Source organism: Tenrec ecaudatus, chromosome 10 (assembly GCF_050624435.1).
Source record: "Tenrec ecaudatus isolate mTenEca1 chromosome 10, mTenEca1.hap1, whole genome shotgun sequence".
Lineage (NCBI taxonomy): Eukaryota > Metazoa > Chordata > Mammalia > Afrosoricida > Tenrecidae > Tenrec > Tenrec ecaudatus.
Genome location: NC_134539.1, coordinates 155,305,081 through 155,332,553, shown reverse-complemented (window position 1 = coordinate 155,332,553; position 27,473 = coordinate 155,305,081). Strand labels below are relative to the sequence as shown.

Genomic DNA, 27,473 nt, shown 5'->3' with positions numbered 1-27,473 from the left:
AGGCCTGTGTGCGCACTTGCATGAGGTACCCTTGCAAACTCAGAGAAAAGGGTTCCAAGTCACCAGCAGGGCCCTAAGGCATTTTCCTTCACCAATGTACCTGTAGGGAAACAGACCTAGGCGAGTGGTGCTAGCAATGCCACCTGGAAACAGGAAAGAAATGGTCTTAGTGAAGACGGAGAAACAGAGTAACAAGGCAACAGGGAGGGAACTTGTGTGTACCCATGAACATATGCTCGCCTGCATCTGCTTCTGGGCATTGTTCAGATGAGAGGAGAGCCTAGCTGAGTGGCCCTTACCTGGGCGGAGCTTGCTGGGCTGCTGCGGGCTGGCTCCAGAGAGGGGAGGTGGGCTGACGGCTGCAGGCCCAGCACCCTGGGTTGGGCTCCCACTGGTCAGAGCTCCTGCAGGCAATGGCTGGCCCCTCTTCAGTAGCTGCTTCTGTTCTTGCTGGCGGAAGCGTGGAGGCACCTCACGAGGCAGGTAACGGGATGCAGCTGGCTGCTGGCCACTGGCAGACAGCCGTTTCCCATTGCTGCTGCTGCTGCTGGAGACAGTGCTGGTGGAAGTACTGGGGCTGGGACCGGCAGGCTGGGGCTGGCTTGAACAGGTCTTAGTAGGTTCTGGCACTACAGGGGTCAAAATGACAAGAAACACAACACTTTAGTGACATGTCTTTATAACTCACTCCACAGCCAAGGTGAGGAGATGGGATAACCAGAGAAAATGCCCAAGCCATATGTGCCTTAGAAACACAAGTGGACTGCTGTCTAGAGCCAGCCACTCCCCTCTCAGGCCTTGGGTTCTGCTCTGTACAGTGAGGGTGAGTGAGTCAGATAAGAGTAGGTCCCATAGTGATGGCACTTCACTGGCTGCTAACAGGTTATTTGTAACTCCATGCCTCCCACTTGAAGCCGGCCCTGGGCCGCTGCCTTCCTGACCAATGAGTTATGACGGTTCCTCAGGAAGATGTAGAAGTTAAGGAACTAAAAGGCATCTGCCTTCCTGAGAGCTGAGATGGATGAAGGCAGCGACAGCCTACAGCAGGTTGTTAGGTCACAGGGTGCCCTCAGCCCGGCACAATCCACAGGCTCACCAACTCCATGTCCCATGGACAGACTGCAAGCATGTGCACATAGGCCCCACAAAAGATTCTCACGGGACCCCGAGGGCAAGGAGACCCCTCACTCTGCAGAGCAGTAAGAAACAAGAATGAGGGTTTCTGAATCCATGGACAGTGGGTGCCTCTGGGTCTCTTATGAACTGAGAAACCTTTTCTGGTTGGAGCCTACCCTTTTTAGTCTGTAAGTGAAAAGAGTGAATATAATTTTTAAAATTAATAAATCATTTTATTGGGGGCTCTTACCAATCCATTCAATTTTATCAAACACATTTGTACATAAGTTGTCATCATTATTTTCAAAACACTTTCTGAGTGAGCCCTCGTGAACCCTATAGATTACACATTATTTTTCATATCCTATGCCATCTGGGGTTTCCCTTCACCCACGTTTCTGTTGTTCATCCCCCTGTGGGTAGGTGTGTTATACGTTGATCATAGTTGGTTCCCTGTTTCTCCCCCTGAACATAAATTCTCAAATAAGAAAAGACAATGTTGACTACTGGACCTAGTCAGAGTGGGCCCTGAAAGACAGGGCCTGGCCATAGATACACATAGCTCTGAATGACACCCGTCTCCCTCTTCCCCCCCACGTATCCACTTCAAACATGGAGGAGCATATCTGTCTGTCTGCCTGCCTGCCTCCATCCTTGTGACAGAGACGATGGGGACTTCAGCTTTCTTTGTTTATAGGTGGCCAACGAAAACAATGTGCAATGTAGAGAACATGAAAACCGCAGCTAGTTCCTAACTACAGGCACTGCTGGGCGACATCGAGTGAGAGGCTCACAGTGACTCCACATGACACAAGTAAAACCGACCACTCCGGCTTTCTTTTTTCCCCGCTCCTCGGGTTTTCAGGGATGATCTTTACAGGACCAGACTGCCAGGTCTCTCTCCCACTGACCTTTCAGCTAGCATCACACAGGTTAACTAACCACTGTGCCACCAAAACCCAAAGCCCAACCAAACCCCAATGCGATCGAGTCGATTCTGACTCTAGGGAACCTTATCTAGAACACAGTTGAACTGCCCCTGTGGGTTTCCAAGGCTGTCTTCATGGAAGCAGAAAGCCTCATCTTTCTCTGGTGGAAGAGTTCTTGGGCTTGAACTGCTGATCTTGCAGTTTTCAGCCCAACCTGTGATTTTTTTTCTTCCAACTTGTGATTAACCAAATCATTGGGACTACTTTAATAATAACATAGCTAATTATAAAAACCTCCCAGAAAACTGGCAATTTTGGTTAATCTCCTTTGTCTAAATAGCTTTTACTTTTAAACAATGTGACACCTGCTGGTGAAAGCAATCAGACTGGACGCACTGCCCGGATCCACACTGTGCAGCCACTTGAAAGAGCTGAGGAAAGCGGGCCCAGCAAGGAAGCCACTGCATCTTCCATTCCAGCTGCTAGGGGTTTGAACCACTGGCCTTCCAGGTGGCAGCTGAGAGCTTTCACCATGGTACCGACCAGGGCTCCTTAGAAAGTAGCCATTTCCCTTTAAAACATTTATTTCCCCAAGAAACAATTTTCTGCTTTCAGTGAAAATTTCAAAAGCATCAGCATGAATAGGCTCCAAATACCTTAAATATTCGAGGATAAGCCCATCCGAATATCAGCCGGGGCACCTAATTTTACCACAAAACTGCATTAAAAATGTGCTGAAAAACTCAGCTTATATACAAGTATATATGGTAACTGATAGGGCTCGGTCCCTGTTTAACCAGAACAAAAGGTTCCTAGGGTCTATCGATTCTGGGGTCTCCCAACGGCTGTTTATATCACTTTTTAAGTGGCCCTTGCTTCTTCATCAACTTCCCAGCCACCAAGTGCATCCCCTGCAGTATAAACCCATTTCTCCTGGCTTATCGCCCAAATGTCTGCATGCTCTGCTGGAATTACTAGGTCCCTAGCCTGGCATGAGCATGTGTGTATTAAACTGGGCTGTATTTTATCATCAGATAACTGATCTTAATATTTGAAGTATTGACTACTAGTCACTGCACAAGGAGCCCGAGGGCACGGTGGACTAAGTGCTGGGCTGCTAATATCAGGATTCACATCCACCAGTGTTCTGTTCTACAGGATGTGGCTGGCTGTTCCTGTGGATGTACTATCTTGGAAGGCCTGTGGTGAATGGCTGAGTTGGAATCGACCCCATGGCTGGTCCATGTACAGCTCAGGTGGAGCAGCGGTTAAAATGTTCACGGGTAAACTGATGAGGAGTGTAGAATGTGGGTGACCTGGCGTGAGGAAAGGAGGCACCATTCTTTCTGTTAAGCCCCATGGAAGGTGAGCAGCATTTCTGTGGCAGCATCTTAGGTCTCAGTCCTGGGGTGAGCCAGCTCCTGAGCCGAAAGCCCTGGAGGATTTCTTGGGGAGTGTCCTGGGGACCTAGCCTGGACACAGCCTAGCCCTTTCAGCAACAGTACCATCTCCTACTCTGCACCCCATATCTGCTTACAAGAGAGTGGTTTCTATGGCCTTCCACTGAGCCTGAGTCAAAGTGTAGAGTTGCTGACAAGCAGTGCATTCAAACCTTTCAGAAACATGGGGTTACAAGGGCAGCAATTACGCCACTTGCTGGGATGGCTAGGGAAGAGGGTGGAGCACACTACCTGAAGGCTTCAGTGCATCAGGGAAGTCTGTAGGAGTTCTTTCGCCAGCTCCGTGCTCAATCTGAGCTCCCCCTACATACACTCTATAAGCCTCATCTGTGGCTGGGCTTTGCACCAGTATTGCTGGCGCTGAGCTCTGCCACCTGAAGGTTCATTTTGTGTGAATAGTTATGCAGACACCCTAGTTGCCTCTGCCCACGCCTGGGTGGCACATTCTTTTACTTTTAACCTATTTGGCTTTAAAGTGCATTGATCGCCAGTCCAGAGAGGACAACATGGCTGGCCCCACTATGATACATGATGCCCCTCAGTGACCAATGGCGTTACAGGGGACAGCACCTGAGACACAGTGTGGGAATTGCACCTGACCTGATCCCACCACACGGAGGCAAAGCACTGGGGGAGTGCAGTCGAACAGCAAGGGAATGGAGCAGCAAGGTCTCCAGGGAATGCTGAAAGTGGACTTTGGGGCCAGGGCGTGGTGCCCCAACAGACTGGACTGGAAAAACACTCCTAAAGGCCAACAAACGATCCTTGAACTAACTACAAAAAAAAAAAAAAGTGCATTGATCACAGACGTGTCACACCTGGATTGTTTGATTTGTTTTTAAATCTAGCATGACAATCTCCGCCTTTTATTTAGGCCATTTAAATGAATGCAAATCACTTTGTTAGGAATAACATTTTGCTAAGTATCCTATGTTTCGCGGTCCCTCTTTTCTTACAGGTTAGTTATATTCCTATTAGCTATGCTTCTGTGTCTTGTCTGAACATGGCTATTCTAGACATTACGGAACATGCTTTCAAACCTGGAGTGCATATGAAATGGGGCAGCATGAGTATGAGGGTACTAAGTCAGAAAGTTCTGCTGCAGGTCCTCCTTCATCCCTGCGTGGTTCATGCTCTCAGTAGTGCGCTCGTCTTGGTCTCACTAGGATGCCTTCTGCGGGGCTCTGAGGGGCCAGTGAAACGCAAGCCACAGAGATCAGATAGCACAGAAGGTTATGGTGACTGGTCTTGGGGATTCCAAAGGACTCATCTGGATAGATGTTCTCAAAGGATATAGGATGATCACAGGGGCTCACTAGGAAAGAGTTTTAAGAAAACAGAAAACTGCACTATTGAGAAAAAGGCCAGGAAAATTATGCTGGGGAATTTTTTTCTCACCAAAATAAGAACCTGCTCATTTTTGGTGAGGGTGGCAAGAGCTGTCTTAAGAGAATGTAGCTGGGAAACCTTACCGCACTCACTCTACAGCTCTGGTTCTGCCCCTTGTTTTTACTCCCTGAATGCAAACACTCAAGAGGAGGCGGCCAAATGGAGTCCCTGGAGGAAGCCAAAACTGATGTTTAGATGGGGTGTCAAGTGGCGAAAGCAGAAATCTTCAGGGAATTTGGAAATTGCAAATATGGAAATTGTGCCTTAGACAGGCACAGATTTAGCTGGAGGCGAGGGTGTGAAACAAAAGCTTCTTACGCTGGTGTTTTTGTTTAAGAAAGGTTTCTGGGACTTTTGGAGCAAGACTTTTTGATGCCCTCATATAAGGGTCAGGCAACAGTACCTATTTTTTTCCTTTCCTGCTCCCTGACCACCACCTCCTACAATTCTCTTTAACCTCAACCTTGATGCATCTAGTTTATGTACGCCATCAATCTCACAATACTGCGTAATAATTTTTACTTTAATTGTAAGGTAGCTTTACAGTACATTAAGTCAATTCCTTCACCACCACCCTCATTTTCTATTTCTGGGGTTCTACATGGTTTCTTTTAGATCCAAATTGCTATCTGGTATAATTTCTTGTTAGCCTGAACTGTTAAGAGTTTCTGACAGTGCAAATAAACTGGCAACATTGTTTCTGTTTATAAAAAAATGTCAAGTCCTTGCTCTTTTCGAAGGATTGTTTCACTGGGTATAAAATTCAGGGTTGTCGGTGGTCCCCACCCCACCCCCCACTGTCCCAGCACTTTCAGGAGCTTGAATATGACGTGGCTACGGTGTTTGTGTGCACGGAAGTGTGCACATATACACACTCGTGTGTGCACATTTTAATCATTTGGGGAATCACTGGGATTTAAAAAAATGTATCGTTATATCTTTCACCAATTTAGAAAAATGCCAGTCATGTTTTTCAAAAATCTTACTCATCTTCTTCTCTTCCTGAATCTGCATTTTTGTACGTGCTAGACCCTGCACAAGGTTGAAGCCTTCTTAACTTTCCTGAGATATGTTTCTCCCTATCTTCTTGTACAGATCCTTCTTTCTGCATCTCCATCACTTACTAACCCATCCCATCCAGTGGACGGACATTTCAGCTACTCTGCTTTCCAGCTCTAGAGTTTCATGAACATTTTTCTTGTTTGTTGGCGACAATTCCCCATCCTTATTGCCATCCCCCCACAACCTCCTGGACACATGCAGTCCAACATGCAGTGGTTGTGGTTGCTGTGAAGGGCAGGGTCCATTCTCTCAGTCACAGTCTGCATGTTATGAACCACCTCCTGTGGAGACTCTGAGAGGGGTTTCCTTCCAATGGAAAACGGACTTGGGCTCACAAGTCAAACTCCTCCCTGTGATGGGAAGCAGGTAAATCTCCACTCCGCTCCTTCGCTTCCAGATGCTGCCTTTTAAATTGAAGCCTGGTGTCCACAGTTCTCTAGTCAGCCAAGTATGTGGGAAGATTCCACACACAGACTGGAGAGTGGATGGTGGGGAGATCCCTCCTCTGGAGCCCCTTCTCTTTTCTCCTAACACCCAGCTGTGCTTTCAGCTGTGACACCTGCCCCCTAAAAACTCCAACTGGTGATGCATGGCTTTCTGTGGCCTCGTCCAGATTGAGGTATCCCTTGCACAAAACACACTCAATCTGTATATCTCCTATTTCAAGAAAAGATACCCCCACCCTCACCCCCTTCCAGTTCCTGCCTGGTTTGGGGGTAGCTCTTCAGAACTGTAAACAGCTGTTTCCAAATATTTTACGCCGAGTTCACAATTCCTCTCTGTAGGAGGGTTTGTCTAACCAAGTGGGTCAGCCTTTACCAGGAGCCAGAATAGTCAGAAGCCTTTTTCCCACTAGAAATCACACCAGTCAACACAATGTTGATCAACGGCCATTACAAGAAAAACCTGAAGGTACCCTAAAAGGAGTAAGATGCTTCTTGCCCTTCAAGATCTCATGACCACACGCACGGTATATAAATGGACAGAGATGGTCACAAGAATTAAAGGACAAGACACGGGTAAGGAGTGTACATGGGAACAAGATGGTGTGTGTTGCCTAGAGCCAGGGAAGCAAGTGCAATCGGTGGGAAGAACAGAATGAACCCAGACGCAGGGTCCCAGGGAGCCCTGGGCGGCTGGAGTCCATGTGGCTGGAGTACTGCAGAGCTCTCAGAGGCACAGGGTTGTCGTGGGTCACAATCCAATGGAGGCAGTGAGTGTGGGGCAGGATGAACTCCCCTGGCTGGCATGACTAAGTCTGTGGAGGGAAGCAGAGAGATGTATGGTGGACAGGAGGTATGGCTTGAATGAAGAAGATGCTGACTCCTCCATCAGCACCCTCCACGTGACTTCATCAACTGATGGTCCCCCAAATGCCTTCCCTGCTCTTCTCAATCAACATGAACTGTCTCATCGAATCCCACGTCTTTGTCACTCAAATGAAGATGGTTCCATTCTCCTAGATCCTACTGCCCATGGGGAGTCACTGGAAGTCTCTAACACCGTAAGCTCACCTGGTAGAGGAGTAGCAGTGCCTTTGCCTCACCTGTCCTAACACTTCTTTCAGAAAGAGCTCCCTCAGTTCACCCACTTGCCTCAGTCACCTTTTAGTCTCTCGTGCTGTTGCACTACTCAGAATGAAACCATTGTCAGCACCACCTTTCTCAGAATATTCTCGTCAATATTTCTCAAACCTAGCCTCTTCCTGGCTCTCCCCTAAATGACACTTTCCTTCAGGAGTCCCAGCACCAATCACTCTCAGCTGGGCTACTATGAACTGTTGGACCTTTCTTTTAGGTACTCACCTCCCTCCAATCTATTCTGCCCACTGCAGCCACAGCCATCTTTTCAAAGCATACGTGAGAAACCCTGCCGTTCCCCGACTCCCCCCACCACTTTAGGCTCATCTCACAGCTCCGTCTCCCTGTTCACTACTCTCCAGCCAGGGCCTCAGTCAATGGGGGTCCCTCTGTGGTGGCAGGTCTCCGAGGCTCTCTTCTCCCCTGGCCTCGTTAAGTCTTATTTGTTGTCCAGATCTCCATCCAACCATCATGCAGGGACACGGCTCCTAGTGCCCGGCTTAGTTCTGGGGCCATTGTTCTGTGGTTTCACTTAATAATACTGCTTTCCTGCACAGCCATCACCTTGTAATTACACACAGATCTCTGTAACTACGAGTCTATTCCTATTAGGATCAAAGCTACGAAGAGTGGGACTCACACCTTTTAAAAAATAAGTTTTCTCCCTATAGCAAGCAGCATAGTCCCAGCACACAGTAGGTGCTCAATAAATATCTGCAGGCTCCAATGCTTAACCCAGCTGTCACTGTTGTTGCTAGGTGCCGTCGAATCGGTTCGGACCCATAGCGATCCCTATGTACAACAGAACAAAACACTGCCTGGTTCCAGCTCCATCCTCACAATGGTTCCTCTGTTGGAGCCCAATGATGCAGGCACTGTCAATCCATCCGGTGGAGAGCCTTCCTCTTTTTCATGGCCCCTCTACTGGTAACATGTCCAACGTACCTGAGACAATGTCTCTCCATCTTTGCCTCTTCCAAGATGGATTTGTTTGGTCTTCTGGCAGTTCACAAAACCTCCAATCTTCTTTGTTAGCACCACCATTCCAGTGCATCAGTTCTGTGGTCTTCCTCACTGACACACACAGGAGCTTTGTTTACTCTTCTCCTCCTCCACGTTGCCTAGTCACCCGGGGCTCCCAACCTCCACAGCCTCTCATCCTCATCGGAGCAACTGTTCCTGAACAGCAACCTCAGGCTGTTACTCTGCCACTTTGAAGTTCCCACTGGTTCCCTCTGGTTTGCAAGACCACTCCTCCAAAGTCCTTCGGATGGTGTGTCAGCGTTGGTAGGATTAGACTCCCCCCCACCACAGAACACAGGTCTGTGCTCTATAAAGCTAGGCAGGCGGGGAGGGGCATGGCACAGGGAACTCCCAGGGTTAACAGATATGTTATCTGGATTGTGGTGGTGTGTTCACAGGTGTATGCAGACCAACACTTACTTAATTGCTTTCTGAAGATAGCCCTATTTACTATATGTCAATTATAACCCAATACAGGGCAATAAAGAGCAGCCAAGCTGGGTAAACACTGATTTCTGAGAAGGCAGAGTGCCAGCTTCCTTCTGATTTGTCGAAAGGATGACTTTCCCTGCAGGAGGAAACTGCCTTTCTACAGACTGTTTCTCGGAGAAGCTATCCTTACTACACAGTAAGCAGTGTTTCCACTGCCTCTAAAACTTGGTAGACACACCCTAAATCTGAGGGACCATGTAACATCTCTCTTCCCGGTAGTTCCCAGATCTCTCTACTTCCTCCAGAATATACAACACAGGGATCTATTTAGAGCCTTCTGGGGATGAGAAATTCTCATTTTCTTAAATAGCCCAGAATGCCCTTTACATTCATCAGGGCAAAAGCACTCATCTAGAAGTTCCAGTTTTTTTCCCAGGGGGTGAGGAGAGGTGGGAATGGGTTGATTTATGTTCCTCTTGGGGTTTTACAGTAAAATTAACTATCCAGTGTGTACTATTCACAATGCTAGAAAGACGTCACCCAATAGAGGTCCCTCATACAACACATCTCAGGGATTGCTGGCCCCTTCGTTATGAATGGCCTCACAGCCTGGAAGGATTTGGAAAAATGAATGGCTACACTGACAACAGGTATTGTGTCCTCCTTCCCAGCCTGAGACCATTCTAAACATACTCGTGACTACAGAGGTAAGCGACTCTCAAGATGATCCAAGTGCTGGTGGTGGCTCTACACTGCCTCTCTGGACACTTACGGTGAGATTTTATCACTGTGGTGGACAGGCCAATAAAAGGCCCTATTTTATAGAACTTAGTGCCAAGCAATCAACTGTCAACTAGACTCTGAGCCATTGCCTTGAAGATATGAAAATAAGTCTGTGAAAACTGCCAAGGAAGCTAGCTAATTGCACAATCTCGCATCACCTAGTACACAGAGACCAATGCTTTATAAATCCTGTGGGCAGGCTGGTGTGCTGACAGCCGAGACCAGGAAGCAGCATCATGAAGTACGGGAAGTGCTCAGGCCACTGACAGCACCGGCTCAGGTTCCTCAGGCACGAAGGCCACCCTCCCGGCCCTCCTCCCGCCTCCCGCCTCTCTCTCTCTCTCTCTCACACACACACACACACACACACACACACACACACACACACACACACACACAAGAAGGCCGTTCTTAGGGACAGGATGTGCACAATCTGAAGGCGTTAAGAGAAGGAACCAGACAAAGTGGCTCCAGGGACATCAGGGCAGGACACCAGGTGTAGTAACTCAAACAGTGAGAAGGAGATGACAGAGAAACAGAGGAATCACAAGTCATGATGTGACAAACCAGCCAGGGACAGAATTTACTCGTAATTTTACCAAACAGACTTTGTAGAAATACAATGTTTAGGTTTGCAGAACGAAAGCATGGTGCATAATAGATTACTCAGCAGGCTCAGGGCTAAGCCCTGACTCCTAGCTGAAAAACCTGCAGAATCCATCCAGAGGCCCTTGGAAGAAAGGCAAGGAAGTCTATTTCCAAAAAAGCACAGCCCTGGACACCCCAGGGAACCATTCCACTCAGAGTGAACTTGGTGGCAGCAAACAACAATTTGATTAAGTGAATCACAAAAGATAGGCATCTAATTAAACTCAGTTCTGCATTCATCTTTTAGAGGGAGATTCAGTTTTAAATGCAATGGTTAGGGCCATCATTAAAAGAGACAAAGATTTGAAACACAATTAATGCTGTGACAAAGATGAGTCTATCAAGAAGGGCCTAGACTACCAGTCTCTAGGAGAAAGCAGGGGTTACTATGACTTGGCATGACTCAAAGGCAATGGGTAGTTTTGGTTTTGTTTTTTTAAAGAAGAGAGCAGAGAAGTGTGTGTATAATGTGGAGGGGGCTTCAAAAAGGTCGCGGAAAAATGGAATGAGAAGAAATGGACTTTTCCCATGAACTTTTGAAACCCCCATGTAGGGTTGCCATGACTCATCATTGACCTGACAGCAGTGAGTTTGGAGGATTTTAGGATCTTTTAAAGAACTCTCTTAAAGTGCTTACAATTTCAGGAGGTTCTGTGGCAGTTGTTGAGATAACTGAGCCAAACCAGGCTGGATGATACAAGGACTGATTACAAGCGCCCCACTTGGAGAAAGAGGTGCAATTACTTCTGAGCGAAGACATTACTAATTGATCTGTGTAGTTTGAGAGCTAATTAGCAGACTTGTTTCTACTATGCTAATTGATTCTGTGCATGACACAATCTAATTTGCAATTCTAGTCTGTCTCTCGCCCTGCTCAAGTCTTTGGATGGTCCAGGGCCAGGGCCGGCTGCTCTCCACTCCTGGTAGCTGTCTGGGGCCGGCATCACTCTCCTTACATGCTGTTCAGGAAGACTGTCCCTTTTCCCCAGAGGCGGTGAGTACCAGCCCACCCTGGTCATCATTGCCGGCCACTCACAGTTCAGCTGTCTTGGGGACAGTCGACAAACATTCAGGCCTTCCATTTAGTCCTTTGTGCTCTGGTGATGACATCATCAACAGTATAGCGTAGTGGCAACAAGAAATAGTCAATTTAAGGGCCTAGAGGATGGAGCCCAAGTGGCAAAGTGGTTTAAGAGCTCAGCTGTGAGAACTAAAAGGTTGGTAGTTTGAGTCCACCAGCCACTCTGAGGGAGAGAGATGAGGCAGGATGTTTCTGTAAAGACGTGTAATCTTGGAACCCACAGGAGCAGGTCTACTCTGCCCTGCAGGGCTGCTTGGTGTTGAGGTCGTCTGGGAAGCAGAGGGTATGGATGAGTGAGGGTGCTGCTCCGAGGTCTCTCAACCTTGTGTACGTGCCCAGCCTGGAGAAGGCAGAGGGCCAGGCTGCTGTGCTCCTCCATCACAGACTCCAGCTGAGGCAGTGTCAGAGCACCACCGGTCAGACTCCCCACTCCAGAAGGCTGCTTCCTGCCTTGTTGTTCTCAAGCTGCCAGCTACCAGCTCAGAAACTCCACCTACCCACCTGCCTCCGGTGCCTCACTGGACCTAGTCGGGGCCCCACGCCATTGCTGCTAGTTCTCATTCCTGAATCCCAGCAACACTGCAGGCTTCTTCTGCTGCTTCAGAGGGGTTTCTTGTTGCTGTTCACAACGACATCTGTTTGACAGCCATTCATGAACTCGAGGGACAATGCTTTAGAACAGACGAATGAAGAGGTGCACCCAGCAGAGTCGGGTTGGTGATGATGGTGCTGAAGGTGAGCAGTGGCTGTGGAGAGTGGCAGGGCGGCCTACTTTACACTCTTGTGAAGACAATGGGAGCCCTGGTAGTGCAGAGAACTATGTGATTGGCTGTAACCTACAAGGTCAGCAGTTCAAAACCACCAGCTGCTCCAAGGTAGGAAAATGAGGCTTTCTACTCCCATCAAGATATACAGCCTTGGAAAGCTGCAGGCATTGTTCTATTTTGTTCTACAGTTCACTATGAGTCAGAATTGACTTGACAGCCCTGAGTTTGGCTTTTGGTTTTAGGTGTAGAGAAGATGATGATGACCACAACAGTGACAACAAGAAGACCCCGTGGAGCCGTTCTACCCGCTAATATGTGAAGCTGCCATGAACCGGAATCAACATGACAGCCCTGGGTTTTAAGGGTAAGTGCAAGGTCCTGGGCCCCCTCAACTCTCATCTTTATGACTAACTGTTGGGGCCCGGCTTCTCTGTCAAGCAGCCTAGTCCTGCTCACACAGGCCCTCAGGTGACTTACACTACACACTCACTGGAGTATAACAAACCAGAGGCAGAGTCTTCATGGTGGGACCTCCCGCCTGGGCAAACACTCACAAAGATCTCTGCAGTGCACATGTCCAAGGGCACAACTGTGCACATGTGCCGCCCTGACGCCACACAAACAGCAATGAGAGTTAGCCCTCAGGGGCCCAATCCATGGGCTAGGCATGGAGCAAAAGCTGGTTTTAAAGAGGAGGGGCCTGAGCCTTGAAGGACAGGTAGTGACTTGCTCTAAATTAACTGAACTGGTGGGTGGGACTCAGGAGTGGGCTTTGCTAAGCGTGGAGGGTCTGAAGGAGGCAGCCCAGAGTGTAGCTTCAACCATGCTCCCCTGGAAGTGCCAGCAAACTCCACGTTTCCTGAGTCAGAGCCGGAAGCATACACAGTGCCTGAGTGCCTTCTAAGAGGGCATGTAGAAGAGTCTACCCAAGGACAGGTGGCGATGAGAAACGGGAGGTTTTGGGGGAACCACAGCATCCTCTGGTGGTTCTGATGAACCGGACCACGTGACCGGTTGCAGCCGCAGCTGTGCAGTGGGAATCAGACTTTCGTTGTCTAGAAAGATGAGCAGACTGTTCATCAGGCATCTCCAGAGTAAGCAAATGCCAGGGGAAACGCAGATGCACAATGGGTGTCAGCGTGGGGAATAAAATGCCAGCACCAGAGTCCAGAGTGAGGCTGTGCTTAAGCAATCAATGAAAAACAAAGCCACCGTCACCATAAAACACTCGTGCATAATGAAAATGCTGCCCCACAAAGATAAGAAGCACGAAAGAAGCTTACCTTTGGTTTTTTGATCAGCAGCCTGGGGAAGAAAAAAGAAAACGTCACACACTCTTTAGGAACAATCACGTGCGAGACATAAACATCTTTGAAAGAGATAAGCTGACTTTGAATGTCAGACATTTCAGACAAACTTTTACACAATTTAATTGTAGAATTCATTATAGGGGGGGAGGTACACAATTGTCTGTACATGACTGGTTACATACCAGTAAAGATCTAAAAGCCGGAATAAAAACCCTCTCTGGAAGCCTCCTTTGAATGTGGTATTTTACAGTCTGAAATGAACACCATTTCCAAGTACAAATCTTTTAAATGCCAAGGAATCCCAACATGACTATAAAGATTTCACAGTGGGACTTTTCACCTGTAATATTTACTAACAGAATTTGTAAAAGAACACCTGCCAAGATTGTGTGAATTATTTCATGTTTTTCTAATAAAATCAGGGCCCAGCGTGTTCCAGTCACTGACACAGACAGGGAACGTTTGCCTCACACCCCAGCACAGCGGGAGCACGTTGAAGCCCAGCTCTCAGGTTCTAAGTCCTAAGGAAGACAAGCAGGTGGCCTTCATCCGACCCTCTACCCTGTCACCAGTGTCCCTGCACTGGGTCAAGAGTGGGCTGGAGCTGGGGATGCCGCGGGTGCAGGGACACTTAGGGCAGGAATAACTGGCCAGACCTTTTTCTGAGCACCTTCCTTCTTTTTCTTTTCTTCCTGCTTTTTCTTTTTCTTTTCTTCCATCAAACGTTCCTCTTCTTGTGTTTTTTGTTCTTTCTCCCTGTTGAACAGCAGAAAACGGTGTTAGTATGACGTACACTTTAAAGGAGAAGATGCAGCAGCATCCGCAGTAAGGTGCCTCACTGGGAACAAGGAAGGCCTTGGGCTGCCCCGACGGAACGAACTGGTCTCACACTCAGCTCCTGTTTGTCTCTGCAGACCGACTCCCAGCCTTGCGTTAGGAGACAAGGTCCAGGGTGGATCAGATACAGTGTTCTTCAGTATTTTATATATGCGAATATAGATACAAGTAATCATGGATAGAACACACACACACACACACACACACGCCACGTAAAAGAATAAGGTCAGCCTCATTAATTATTAATTTTCAAGCTCGAAGTCAGGGACTACCATACTGCTCTCAAAGTTATATGGGGGTACCTATTTAAAATGGATGTTTTGGGGGGAGTGAAGGGGAAGAACATGCGGCACTCAGGGCATTGGTGGTGCAGGGAAGCTGCTGTGCAGTACTGTCACTGTGAATACATGACAACATATATTTGTCCTGTAGCCTAGCCCACTGGAGTGAACCCTAATGCAAATTAAGGACTTGAGTTAGTAATTATGTATCAGTATGGTTCACCAACATTAGTAATTATATATCAATACAGTTCACCAACAATAATAATTATGTATCAGTATGGTTCACCAACAATAACAGATGTCACAGGGTATAATAGGCGATATACAGAGGAACCACAGGTATGGAAGCCTGTACAGTCTCAATTTTTTTATGAACCTACAAATGCGCTAAAAGGGCCCCGGTGGAGCAGTGGGTTAAACATCAGATTGCTAACCTCAAGGTTGGCAGTTCAAAATCACCAGCTCCTCCATGGGAGAATCATGTGGCTTTCTACACCCATAAAGATTTGCTGTCTTGGAAACCCACCAGGACATTTTTTTTTGGTGGGGGGGTTGAGGGGATGCTCAATTTTATTCTGTCCTGTAGGCGGTGATGAGTGGGTGTTGCCTGGATAGCAGCGAGTTGCGTTACAATGGCTCCAAGTGCTCAGGACAGTATGGCTAGCCTAGCCCCTCCCCTCAAGAGCAGTGTCCACTTCCACCGAAGCGTCTGTGTGTCTAAATCAATTTTAAAAAATCATGTAATCATATTTTTTATTTCACAAAGTAAGAATGGTCATGGAAAAAATAAAAACCCAACAGTATAAAAAGAGGCCTAAGAAAAGGGTGCTATGCCAACTCCCAAAACCCTCTTCTGGGAGGTGCCAAAAGGTAGCATTTCTGAAGCAGCTTTAATGTATCACCATGTGTGACCGTACATGTATTTATCCTTAAAAACAAAATGCAGGCCATTCCATTCTTCTGTAAAGGCAATGTAACCCACTGCTGCAGAGCTGAATTGTACATGGATTCATTTCGCTTTCTGTGTAGCTGTTTTTTTCTAGAGTTCCCAATGGTCTCTTTCTTCTTGCAGTATTTTTCCTCATAAAAGCCTGTTTTGGATTCCTTCCCCCAAAGTTTAAATATGGGTGTGCCCCCTCTTCCATATTTACCTTCCAAGGCCTTTGGTCAAGCTCAATCCAGGCCCAGAGCACTCTGCTAGTTTGCATGTCCCTTTCCAAACCCACTCACTGGCATGAGTCCCTTCCAACTCACAGTGACAATGTGGGACAGACTGGTGCTGCCCTGAAGTTTTCGAGGGAAGCAGACTGCTGATGAAGCTTTCTCCCATGGAGCAGCTGGTGGGACCCAACCACCAGCCTTTCAGTTAGCATGCTACTGCTTTAACCTCTGCAACACCAAGGCTTCTCTTAGATCCTACCAAACCCATTTTCAAGGGGTCGATTCTAACTCGTTTCTCCTTTGGAGGTGTTGGTGGGTTTGAAGCCCTGACTTTGCAATTTTCAGCCCAATACCTAGCTCACAGCATCACTGGGGCAGCTTTTATATCCTACAGTTACGGTTCTATCTTAGCTTAGTGAGTCTAATGTTAAATTGTTTATATCACTCTGGGGTTTCTATTTTCTGAACGGACCCATCCCTGAATTCAAGAGCCCTAGTCTTGAAGACTCGTTCATTTGTCCACTCAAGAACTACACAACTGATACATGCCACTTGTGGTTGTGTGTCATTGATTCCAGTTCAGGGCGGAGTACAGCTGCCCAGAGGTTTTCCTAGGCTGTCTTTTCTTCCACAGAGCATGTATATGGGAGTTTCCAGCAGTGAATAAGACACAGTTGACCATGATTTCAAGGATATCCATATACTTCGTCAAAGCAAATGATCACTATTATAACAAGTGATATGCACAAAACACATTAAAACAAAGAGAATGGGGCGATGCGGGGAGGGTAGAGGGTGAGTGGGTTGGAAAGAGGGAACCGATTACAAGGATCTATATGTGACCTCCTCCCTGGGGGGCCGGACAACAGAAAAGGGGGTGAAGGGAGATGCCGGACAGGGCAAGATATGACAAAATAATAATTTATAAATTATCAAGGGCTCATGAGGGAGCGGGGAGGGAGGTGAAAAAAGAGGACTTGATGCAAAGGGCTTAAGTGGAGAGCAAATGCTTTGAAAATGATGAGGGCAAAGAATGTACAGATGTGCTTTATACAATTGATGTATGCATGGATTGTGTAAAGAGTTGTATGGGTCCATAATAAAATGTTTTAAAAAAAAAGAAAGGATTGGAAAAATCAAGGGGAAAAAACAAAACAAAAGAAACAAAGAGAATGAATGATCTCAGTCTGCCTGCGAGGAGGCCTCCTGTCTCATCTTGCTTCCCTGTGACAGGACAGCCACGTATCCTGGTTTACTCAAAACTTCCTTCTCTCCTCTGGGTGATCAGCTCCTGATGACAAACGCTGCCTCTTGTCTCTGTAGCCCTCGAAGAAGTGTTACTGTAATCATTCAAAGCTTTCCTGGCATTAATTTGGGTCCAAAAATCTCAGCTGAAAAATGTTCACTGGGAAAGTACCTTTTGTAAGTACACATTTCAAGGGAAACTTTTCTGATATGGTCATGTGTGTGAGACAAATTACTACCTGCCAGGGAGGGTGAGTCACAAGAATATTGAAAGAGGTAAAAATTAATTATATGTATCCAGTACACTGAGGTCAGTTGAAAGTTCCTGCGCTGAGAGGTCGCCACAGGAACTTATTTGTACGGCAAGCCGCAAGGACAGCAGAGCAGGACTGCAGCCTGGGAGCATTTCAGTTTTACTGTGTAACTTTTCCCATGGCGTTCACAGAAAGCCACAAGTGTCATTTCACATGCATTGTTCTTCCATACACGCTGCTTGGCATTCCTCGACTCACTCTCTCACTTCCACTTGTGTTCATATCAAATGTCCCACGGTCCCCCACCTCTCCGAGTTGCAGGTCACCTACATTGACGACCATGTTCACATGATAATTATATGCACACGAGCATGTCTAATAAAAAACTCACTGCCATCAAGTTGATCCAACTCATAGGGACCCTATAGTTTGTCTACTAGTTGAATATTTTTACAAAGGTTTTTGCTTTGTGCCATTGCTCTCTAAAGCTGAGATCATGTTCCACACGCACCCCCTTGTCTTTTCTCAATGCGTGCGAGGGAAAAACTACCACCGTCTTCCTTCCCACTCCTAAGTGATAGACACATCCATTATTTCTAGTAGCCAGACAATGTGCCATGGGAGGAATGTACCGTGCCTCACCCAGCCACTCCTCTGATCTGCATCCACTCTGTTGCTGTGACAATGACCGCAGGTCCCCAGGAGCCTCTCTGAGGAGCACAGCGAGGTGGTGCATGCTGGTCCAGCTCAAGTTTCAGAGGGGGAGGGGGAGGAGTCAGGTAAGAACAACACCAGAGGGGCCACATCAGACAGAAAGCATTTCCTGTGTGGCAGGCCATGCTGTGCTGGAGTCCTGCTATACAGATGGTGTTCTACTAGAGGGATGCATTTTCCTAACCAGGATTTAAAAAATGTTTCTTATAATTTTGATCGGAGCCCTAGTGGCATAGTGGTTATGCATTGGGCTGTGGTCCACAAGGTCAGCAGTTCAAAACCACTAGCCACTCCTCAGAAGAAAAACGAGGCTTTTTACTCCAGTAAACAAATAGTCTTATAAATTTAGAGGGGCAGTTCTACCCTGTGTCCTCTAAGGTCAGTATGAGCCAGTATTGAGGGCAAGGAGCTACCGTCACTCACATTTTAGAAGCAGCCAAATGAGGGGGGAAGAAGGGTGGGAGGTAAGAGATACCCAATCAGTGGGCTTCTAGTAGTCTCACCTCAAAGGTTTTGTCATAACTACCCATTTCTACAAACACATAACAACGAAAAGGGTGGAATTCCGTAGGCAGACTGGGAGAATAGCCAGGAGACTATTCTAGGTGGAAAATGCTCCAAATTCCCAGTCTTTTTGTTGGCTGATTACAGCCTCTGAATGCAGTCCCATTACAGGAGAATGGGACTCAGCAAGAGGATGGCCTGTGTTTGCCTTTCAGGTTCCCAGACCAGAAATTGTCAGTTTCTCATTGTTAGTTTCACACACAAGACACTGCAAAACCTAGGTCCTGAAGCTGCTCAGACTGAGTACAATCTTATTAGACACCCACAAATCCTGTGTGTGTGAGAGAGAGGCAGAGAGACAGAAACAGAGAAAACAAGCACATTGTTTAGAAAAAATGCCAAATGCTTTTGCAATTTCCTTGCAGTTCAGCTTAGGAAGGCCCCGTAAAGTGTTATCTGACAAAATGTAAAAGGGGAAGGTAGTGGCATCTTATCCAGCAGTTACAGCAATAACTTAGGTTCTTAATATACTCACCCGCTCCCTGCAGGAAATGTGCACTACTCGTCCCTGGTAGTGTGGGCCGGACAAAAAATAAAATAGTCTCAGGCCTCCAGGGGTATATATGCGAAGAGGAAAGTGATGGGCAGGCTTGGTCACACTGAATGCCCAGCATACTAGGGGGCGGGGAAGAGGAGAGTGCCGTGGAGTGTGCAGGCTCATAGCCACAGGACTGGGATCTAGAATGATGATCACTTACATACAGGAGGTTGAACACCATTGGAGCAGTGTATTAGATAAGCAACTTATTAACAAACAAACCCAGCCAAGACTGCCACGCCGTTCTTTCCGACTCACATGGACACCGTAGGACAGTCTCACTATCCCATGGGGTATGAGAGGCTGCCATCTTTATTGGAGCTGACTGCTGCCACCCTTTTCCTGTGAGCAACGGCTAGTGGGTTTGAACTGCCAACAGTGCAGTTAGCAGCTGAGCACTTGTGACTATGCTGTCGGGGCTCCCCTCGGTGGCCTACAGAACTGTGAAGTCACTCAGCACGACCTGCCAATCAAAGCAACATGAACACATGACAGAAACACAAATCTACAAATTCAAGTACGTGCAAATGAAAACAAACCTGACGGGGGAACAGAGAGGCGGCTTGGTGAGGTGGTCCATGTGAGCAAGGAACTTGCCTTGCTCCAGCCACAGCAGTAGTCCCCAGACCCCTTGAGGTGTGCTCTGGTTGAGGTAAAGGCAGGTGATACAGCAGGAAATTCCATCTCCTAACCAGGCAACTAGGGGAAGGGGGAAGGCCTGTGTGCCAAGGGTGAATGTAGGTGGGTGCTCCAGCAGGGAATTAGTCCTGTAACTGTGCACCCGCAGAGCAAGGCCCAGCCCAGGGAAACAATGGCTTTCAGCACTAAACAAGAGTATAGACCACCACCCACTCCAGACTCAGACTAGCCCCCAAAGGCTCATGCAAGCGCAGGCCCAAAGCACAGCAAAGGCTTTTGAAATGGAACCCATGTGGGAACCACTGCTTGCTGAAGAGTAGCAATACTAGGAGGGTAAGTGGAAGGTGAGGAAGAAAGGGGGAACCGATGACAAGGATCTACATATAACCCCCTCTCAGGGGAACAGACAACAGAAAAGTGGGTGAAGGGAGACATCGGTCAGTATAAGACATGAAAAAATTGATTAATAATTTATAAATTACCAAGGGTTCATGAGGGAGGGAGGAAGGGTGGGGAAGAAATGAGGAACTGATACCAAGGATTCAAGTAGAAAGAAAATGTTTTGAAAATGACAGTGGCAACAAACATACAAATGTGCTTGGTACAGTGGATGGATGTATGGATTGTGATAAGAGTTACGCGAGCCCCCAATTAAATGATTAAAAAAAAAAAAAGAAGGAACCCCGGAATGATTTTAACTTCAGTGTGGACATTGTGTCAGCCCAGAACTGAGTTCAGGAGAAAACACAAGCCCACCCACAAGCCCCAGAAGCAGCCTAGTCCCCCACCCACAGACCACCACCTTCTGAGGCTCGTCTAACTGCGACCAGGTAAGTGCCATCCTGCTTCCCTAGAGTTTTCTACAACGTTACTGTCTTCCTTTGGCTACCTACCACAGAAGGAATGATGTCCCTTATTCCGAGGGGCTTTTCTCTATAAACAACTTTGAATACCTGTACCATGATTTCTGACCCCCAACTCATTGTAGCCTTGTCAGAAACACCCTCGCTGCCCTGGAATTCCACTCATGCTCTCTCTCTCCTCTCAATCCAAGGACACGCACGCAGGGGCAGTAGCTGGACCATCGAATCCAAGGGCCTGGAAATGCATCCCACACCAAGGGAGAAGCTGAGCAACAGAGAGGAAAGCCAAGTCTTAGAGACAGAAGTCCTCTCTCTGCATCCAGGGTAAGTGGTTTCTGCAGCCCCAGACCCTGGTCAAAGATGAGCAAAACAGGAGCTTCATGCCAAGCCAGTCAAGACGCTTGGGATCCCCGTCCTAAGAACCAATGGTTCCATCAGATTCCTCCCACTAGCTGTATCAGCAAGAACCTGCTTACCTTCTACAGGCTCCCGCAGGTCTCTGTCCTTTCGGAATCTAGCCCTTCAGTTTCTCTTTCAGTCATGTCAATCACTTCACACCCTGAGTCTCCTTTCTGCATCTTGCTCTGGTAGAATTCTGAGCTCGATGGTTTCTCACTGTACCTGCTGCTGTTCACTGCTGTGGGGTAGCTCTGACCTCCAACAGCATGAATGGTGCCACCTTCGTGATCACTGGTATGTCTGAGCCCACTGGTGCAGGTCTTGTGACCACCCATCTGAGGGCTGCCCTTTCCCCCCAGGTGCTCTTTCTAGATGCTGTTCATCTGTCCAGTTGTGAGAAAGGTGATTTTCTGCACATTCAGGTAGAACCCCTCTTGAATTGAGGTGCTAGTCTCTAACCTCATCACCAGGTGCTTGACTCTCCTCTTCTGGATGGGGTCACGTGCAGGAGCACAGTGGTGGTACGTGGTCTTTCAGGAATTCAACCCCCAGGGTCCTTTCTTCAGCTCCTTGATGAAGAAGGGAAAAGGACACAGCAGGCTGCATAGCCACTCCCACTAAACTAGCCAGCAGACCCGTGTTCCGTGTGAACAACTGCTTCTTGATCCGTTTGCAAGTTGCATAGGGGCACATCAAGGCCTTCTGAAATCCCAATTCTTTGCAAACTGAGTGTAACTCAGGAGTCTGAAAACCTGTGTGCTCAGCATGAACTAATTAAGACTCATCTTAAGACATTTAGCAAGCATTTTTACCACTGGAGAGGTGATTGTGTATGTGCCATTGTGACAAAGTCTCTTATTTCATTTGAATTTCACTATCGTTTTTATGAGCTCCATTTTCTTAGTCAACTTTGACATGACATGTGAAGGCTTGACCTTTATAAACTCAAGAAAATAAAATCCTCAAGTCATTTCAATGGCGGTATTCTTTGCTGTCCTGTCCTGTGCAGCTAAGAAAAATGGTCAGTCATCGAAATGTGGTCTCCCAAAAGCCTCCATCTAGTGGGGAGCTTGGGGAGGGGAAGCAGGGCTGCTGAGTGATTTCCAGACTCCCCACTCTGCCTGTGGAAGTGGAGCTGGGAGCTTTAAATGAGGTCTCCTCCTTTGCCAGCTGGGCTGGTTGATGCTCGGCGTTTTCAGTAGAGGGCGCTGGAGAGACGCTGGAGAAAAGGGGCTGCTGTCAGGCCCAGGCTGGTGTGCTCGCCTAAGCAGAACAGGGCCCGGCTCCTTCAGCACCCAAGGCCAGCAGCCACTCCTGTGTCACCCCATCTCAGGCGGGTCTGTAGCAGAATGCCTCCCAAAAAGACACTTACTCACGAGTGGCTTGTACCCTCTAGAAGGTGGATTTCTGGGACACTCTGTCCATCCAGCAACAGTACCTTCTCCGTAGGTCTCAGTTTGGCCCTGGGGCAGTGGCTCCTCCTTGCACCTGCTTTCCTAAGACCTTGCCTAGACAGGGCTTCATCAGTTTCAGTCTGTAAATGTCCCCTGTTCACGGTGAGGCCTCTTTGTCCTAGCGGAACCTACACCAACCACAGAAACCTCTAATTACAACCTCTTAACGCTGCAAATCAACTGGAGTCCTTTCAAACTGTTATGCCATAAAAAGCTCGGCTAGCACAGTGGCTAGGCACTCAGTGGCTAACTGAAAGGTCAGTGGTTCAAACCCACCAGCTGCTCTGTGAAGAAAGACATGGCAATCTGCTTCCTGCCTTGGAAACCCTCTGGGGCCTGCTCTTTTCCTGTCCTGCACAGTCACTGGAGGGGCAATGCCTTTGGGCTTTAGGTTATATCAGTAAGTAAAATTCACAGATTTGCCTAAATGATGAATACGCTACATCAACATCAACTGCAAGCTAAAGGTAACTCCCAGCATACAGGCCGAAAATCCCAGCCAGCCAGCAGGGTAAAAGCGATCTGTGTCTGGCTGCACATGGCTGGCGTCACTTGCCTAAGCTCTGTTAACTCCTGACACACCTGAACAAGCTTAGTAGACACTCTCATAGTGAGCACGGAGGAGGAGAGTGACCCCCACCAGGCACCACCACACCCAGGCCCGTCAGCAGGAGCAGGAGGCCGAGGGCAGCTATCCAATGCCAGACCGACTGAGATCACCTCTGGCTAAATTTCTAGGCCAAATGCCTGCAATTCTGTGACTATTAATTGTGTAGAGCTGGTTTTCAGGAGCCGTTAAACCAACTTGTGCTGAAAGCTGCATTCTAATTTGGGAGAGCAGACAGTGCACTCGGCCTGGGCAGAAATAGCTTTATGACAGCCTGCACAAGGGAAGAGTCAAGTATAAAAAGGTATGATTCCACCACTCACTCAGCCCTGGGAACCAGAAACATCTGTGCAGCCCAGGGTTCGATGGGAGGGCAGTCAGAGGTTGAGGTCATGGGCTAGACTGTCACCAACAAACAAAGGTCTCTAACGCCTGCCACACAGATTCCATGTTGTTGTTGGGTCCCTTCAAGTCAACCCCATGAGCTACAGAACAAAACTGCCCCTAACACTCTTCCCTGTGTTTGAGCCCATTGTTGCAACCACTTTATCAATCCAAGTTCGTGAGGATCTTCACCCTCTACTCTCGCAGTGTGATGTCCCTGGAGAAGGAAGTAGTAATTAATATGTCTAAAGTACCTGTTAACAGCTCTTGTCACATGCTGTCTTATATGGAGGTTCTTCCAACACAGCTTGTTCTTTTGGCAGTCCGTGGAGTGTTCACTATTCTCGGCCAATGTCATTGTTCAAAGGGTCTATCCTTCTCTAGTCCCCTTTATTCACTCCCCATCTTTCACATACCCATATGCATGTGATCAGGTATACCTTAGGTCTCCATGTGACATCTTTACTTTTTGACACTCCAAAGTAGACTTCAGCAGCAGATGTGCTCAATGCAGCATATTGATTGCTTTTCTAAATGTTGCATCCACGGTTGTTTAAGTTTGGTAGTTAAACTTAAAGCGGGGTGGGGGGGTGACCGATTTTATTTGTGCAGGCAAAAAACTAAAGGTACTAAAAGGTTTATTGATACTTCACATTAAGAATGAGAAATGTAAAATTTCATATTCCTGAAAAGATGAGGAAGGGAATCGACTGGAAAACAATCATGGGAACATTTTCTGTTTCATCTCTCAGCACACCAGCTTCATATCTTCATTATGCCAACACACTGTGTGGGAGAGATCCTAGGGAACTACCTAACTGAAAAAGACGTACCCTGTCATCTGCCATATTGCTCTTATAGGATCAGGGTTAATTTCAGCAATTCATTCAACAGACACAAAGCGGTACATTGCTGGACCAAAGTGAGTTCACAGGTGAGACCCTGACCAGTTTCGTCCCATACTTTGTATACTCCCAAGTACTGTTGAGTTGATTCTGACTCATAATGCCCTAATGTACAAAGAACCCAATACTGTCCAACCCTGCGCCATGCCATCCCCACAATCCTGACCACGCTTAAGTTCATTGTTGCAGCCATTGGGTCCATCTATTTTATTGAAGGTCTTCCTCTCTTTTGCTGACCCCTCTCGTCGACCAAGCATGATGTCCTTCTCCAGACAACATATCCAAAATACGTGAGATCAAGTCTCGCCATTTTTGCTTCTAAAACACTGTGCTGGCTGTACATCATCCAAGGTAGATTTGTTTGTTCTTCTGGCATCCATGGAGTGTTCATGTTTTTTGTCAGCACCGTCATTCAAATGCATCAACTCTTCTTTAGAGCTTACCTATGCCTGCTAGATAAGAACTACCACCAGTGCATGGCTTAAACAAGCAAAAATGCATTTTCTCCATTTCAGAGGCTAGAAGTCTTTGCTCATGGTGTCAGTTCTGGGCTCACAGTTTAGGAAGAAGATCCTTGCCTTTCTCAGCACCTGCAGCCCTGGCATTCCTTGGAGGGAGGGCCCTATGTGACCTGGCATCAATTTTCCTCTGGATCCAGGAGTTTCTCAGTGCAGGGACTCCAGACCCAAAGAACACATTCTGCTTTCTTGGATGATACTAGGTTCCTCTCTTCTCTGCTGGCTTCTCTCCTCTTTGACCTCTGTAAGGTAAAAGGTGCTGCAGGCCACACTCCAGGGAAACTCCCCTTGCACAGACCCAGGGCTGTGATGGGATTAAGGGTGTTCTGTCCCACCCTTAATTCTCTTATTGGCTTATCACATCAGATCACACAACTGCTAAACCACTGAGAATCAAGGACCAGCCAAATTGACACATTTGGGGCACATAAATTTCAATTCATGACATCTGAGTTCCTTATTCACGGTCAATCTGATATCAAACTATGTACTACATTGGGCAAACCTGCTGCAAGAGACCTCTTTTAAAGTGTTTAAAAACAAAGCGGCCAGGTTGGGACTAAGGTGAGTCTGACCCAACCCACAGATTTTCAGTGGCCTCACACACATGCAGAAACTGGCCAGTGAATACAGAACTAGTACTGGCTGGTCCTTAAACTGCCTGGGGGTGGTGGTGGTGGGTGTTCTGTGTGACTACTGGGACCCAGCCTGTAACCATGGGCTGCATGTGTGCCCCTTCCTCACTGTGTGTACATGCCCAGTTTAAGGAACATATTTGTCCTACATTCAAAAAGCCATTTTGCTGTTAGCCATCATCATCATGGCTTCCTGATTTTCTAAAAACAAAAACCCTAAAATTTACCTCCTCAGTGAAACCACATATACTTTAAGGTAATCTATAATTTGCCCCACAGTCAAAAACAATAAGCAAAAACAAAAACAAAAAAAAACAATAAGCAATTTACCACAGTATGTTACTCTGAGATTCAGCTCCCCTCTCGGTCCTTATGAGCTGGTGTTTGCTGTGAGAATACTCATCCATTCTAAAGGGAAGGCAGTGTCCTAGCCCCCAGGTGGCATCTCTCCCAGGTGGTACAGAGGAAAGCAGTGGGCAGCTGCCTCCTCATCCTGAAGCACCAGCATCTCACTTGTGTGCGCGCGCGCGCGCGCACGCACACACACCAGGGAACCTGTTGCTGGTGAGTTGGTTCCAACCCACAGTGACTCCATAGGCCTGAGTAGAACCGCCCCCTTGGGGGTTCTGACACTGACACCTTTACAGATGCTCCTCTTTCTTCCTTGGAGCAGCTGGAGACCTTTCCATTAACAGTCAAGTGCTTAACCATTGCACCACTTGGGTGCTTTTAAACTCTGCATCTTACAGTATCCTGACAGTCAAGAACATGATGGGAAACTCAGCGAGTTGGAACAATTCAGCAGTTCTCTAGGAAGCTATGCCAACAGGGAACATGCATACAGGCTTTGGATTCCTTTGCTTAAAGGTAAGACCTAGAAAAATCAAGTATCCCCCATAAACACAAAGTCCTAATTTTTAGAGAGAGTCTGAGGTTACACTCTCTGGGAAAAGAAATGGCAGCAGTTAACTTTCAGATATAAAAAGGTTAATACCACTCCCCCCCACTCCCACCCTAGAAGAGTCTTTACCGAGCTAGAGGGTCTTTTAACTAGAGCTCATCCATGGATCAAACTAGTCCTGCAGACTTGGGCGGAGGTCCACCAGCCCACAATACAGGGGAAGAAGCTGAAGCTCAGTGGGTGCCCAAGAGGGACCAGGTAGGGAGTGTCAGAGCAGCTACACAGGCTCCCCGCCAAACACGACAGGGGTTAAGTGGCCACAATTTTAAGAAACAAAGCCCCACCAAAGCAGGAAAACGAGAGCCCAAATAGCAGTGTGCACATGGTCTGCAGAACCTCCCCACACTAGCACTGAGTCGAGCCCAGCACTTGAGCACCAGGTCCTTTCGGACCCCTCCCACAGGGAGCTAGACCTGGCCCAGCACCATGGCCACCTTTCCATCCACAAACCCATAGTGACCCTAGATGGGATTTCTGAGACTGTAAATCTATATGGAGCAGAAAGCCTCATCTTTCCTCCTCAGAAAGGAGGCTGAGGGGTCTGAACTGCCAACAGACGGAGACCTACTCCATAGCACCTACCACCAGGGTACCTACCACCAGGTGGAGAACTGGAGAGCAAATTATCTCCTTTATTTATTTGTTCACCTGTCGTCTCTACTCACATTCAATCGATCAGAATTGATTCATATGTCTAAAGAAACTCCAAACCAAGCCCACTGCCAGAGTTGAGAGTCAATTCTGACTCACAGTAAGCCTATGTAAGGTTTCTTTACAGAATCAGAGAGCTTCATCTTTTTCCCGAGAAGCTTAGCTAATGAATTTGAACCTCAACTGCTAAACTTGCAGTTAGCAGCTCGGTGTTTACACACCACCACCACCAATGCTCCTGAGACAAAGGCAGGCTGGAGAGGCAGGAGGGGGCACATGT

At 47.5% G+C, this 27,473-nt stretch overlaps 1 protein-coding gene across 2 annotated transcripts in view; it reads right to left on the bottom strand.

Moving 5' to 3' along the window:
- TNRC6C (trinucleotide repeat containing adaptor 6C) overlaps positions 1–27,473 on the bottom strand; it is a 90,802-nt gene that overhangs the window by 45,749 nt on the left and 17,580 nt on the right. For both annotated transcript variants that reach the window (XM_075562276.1, XM_075562277.1), the window contains exons 2-4: positions 14,237–14,336; positions 13,554–13,575; positions 300–629 (exon numbers count right to left, since the gene is read on the bottom strand). In XM_075562276.1, coding sequence (XP_075418391.1) covers positions 300–629; positions 13,554–13,575; positions 14,237–14,299 — 415 coding nt within the window. In that variant the 5' untranslated portion in view covers positions 14,300–14,336. The remainder of the gene's footprint in view (positions 1–299; positions 630–13,553; positions 13,576–14,236; positions 14,337–27,473) is intronic.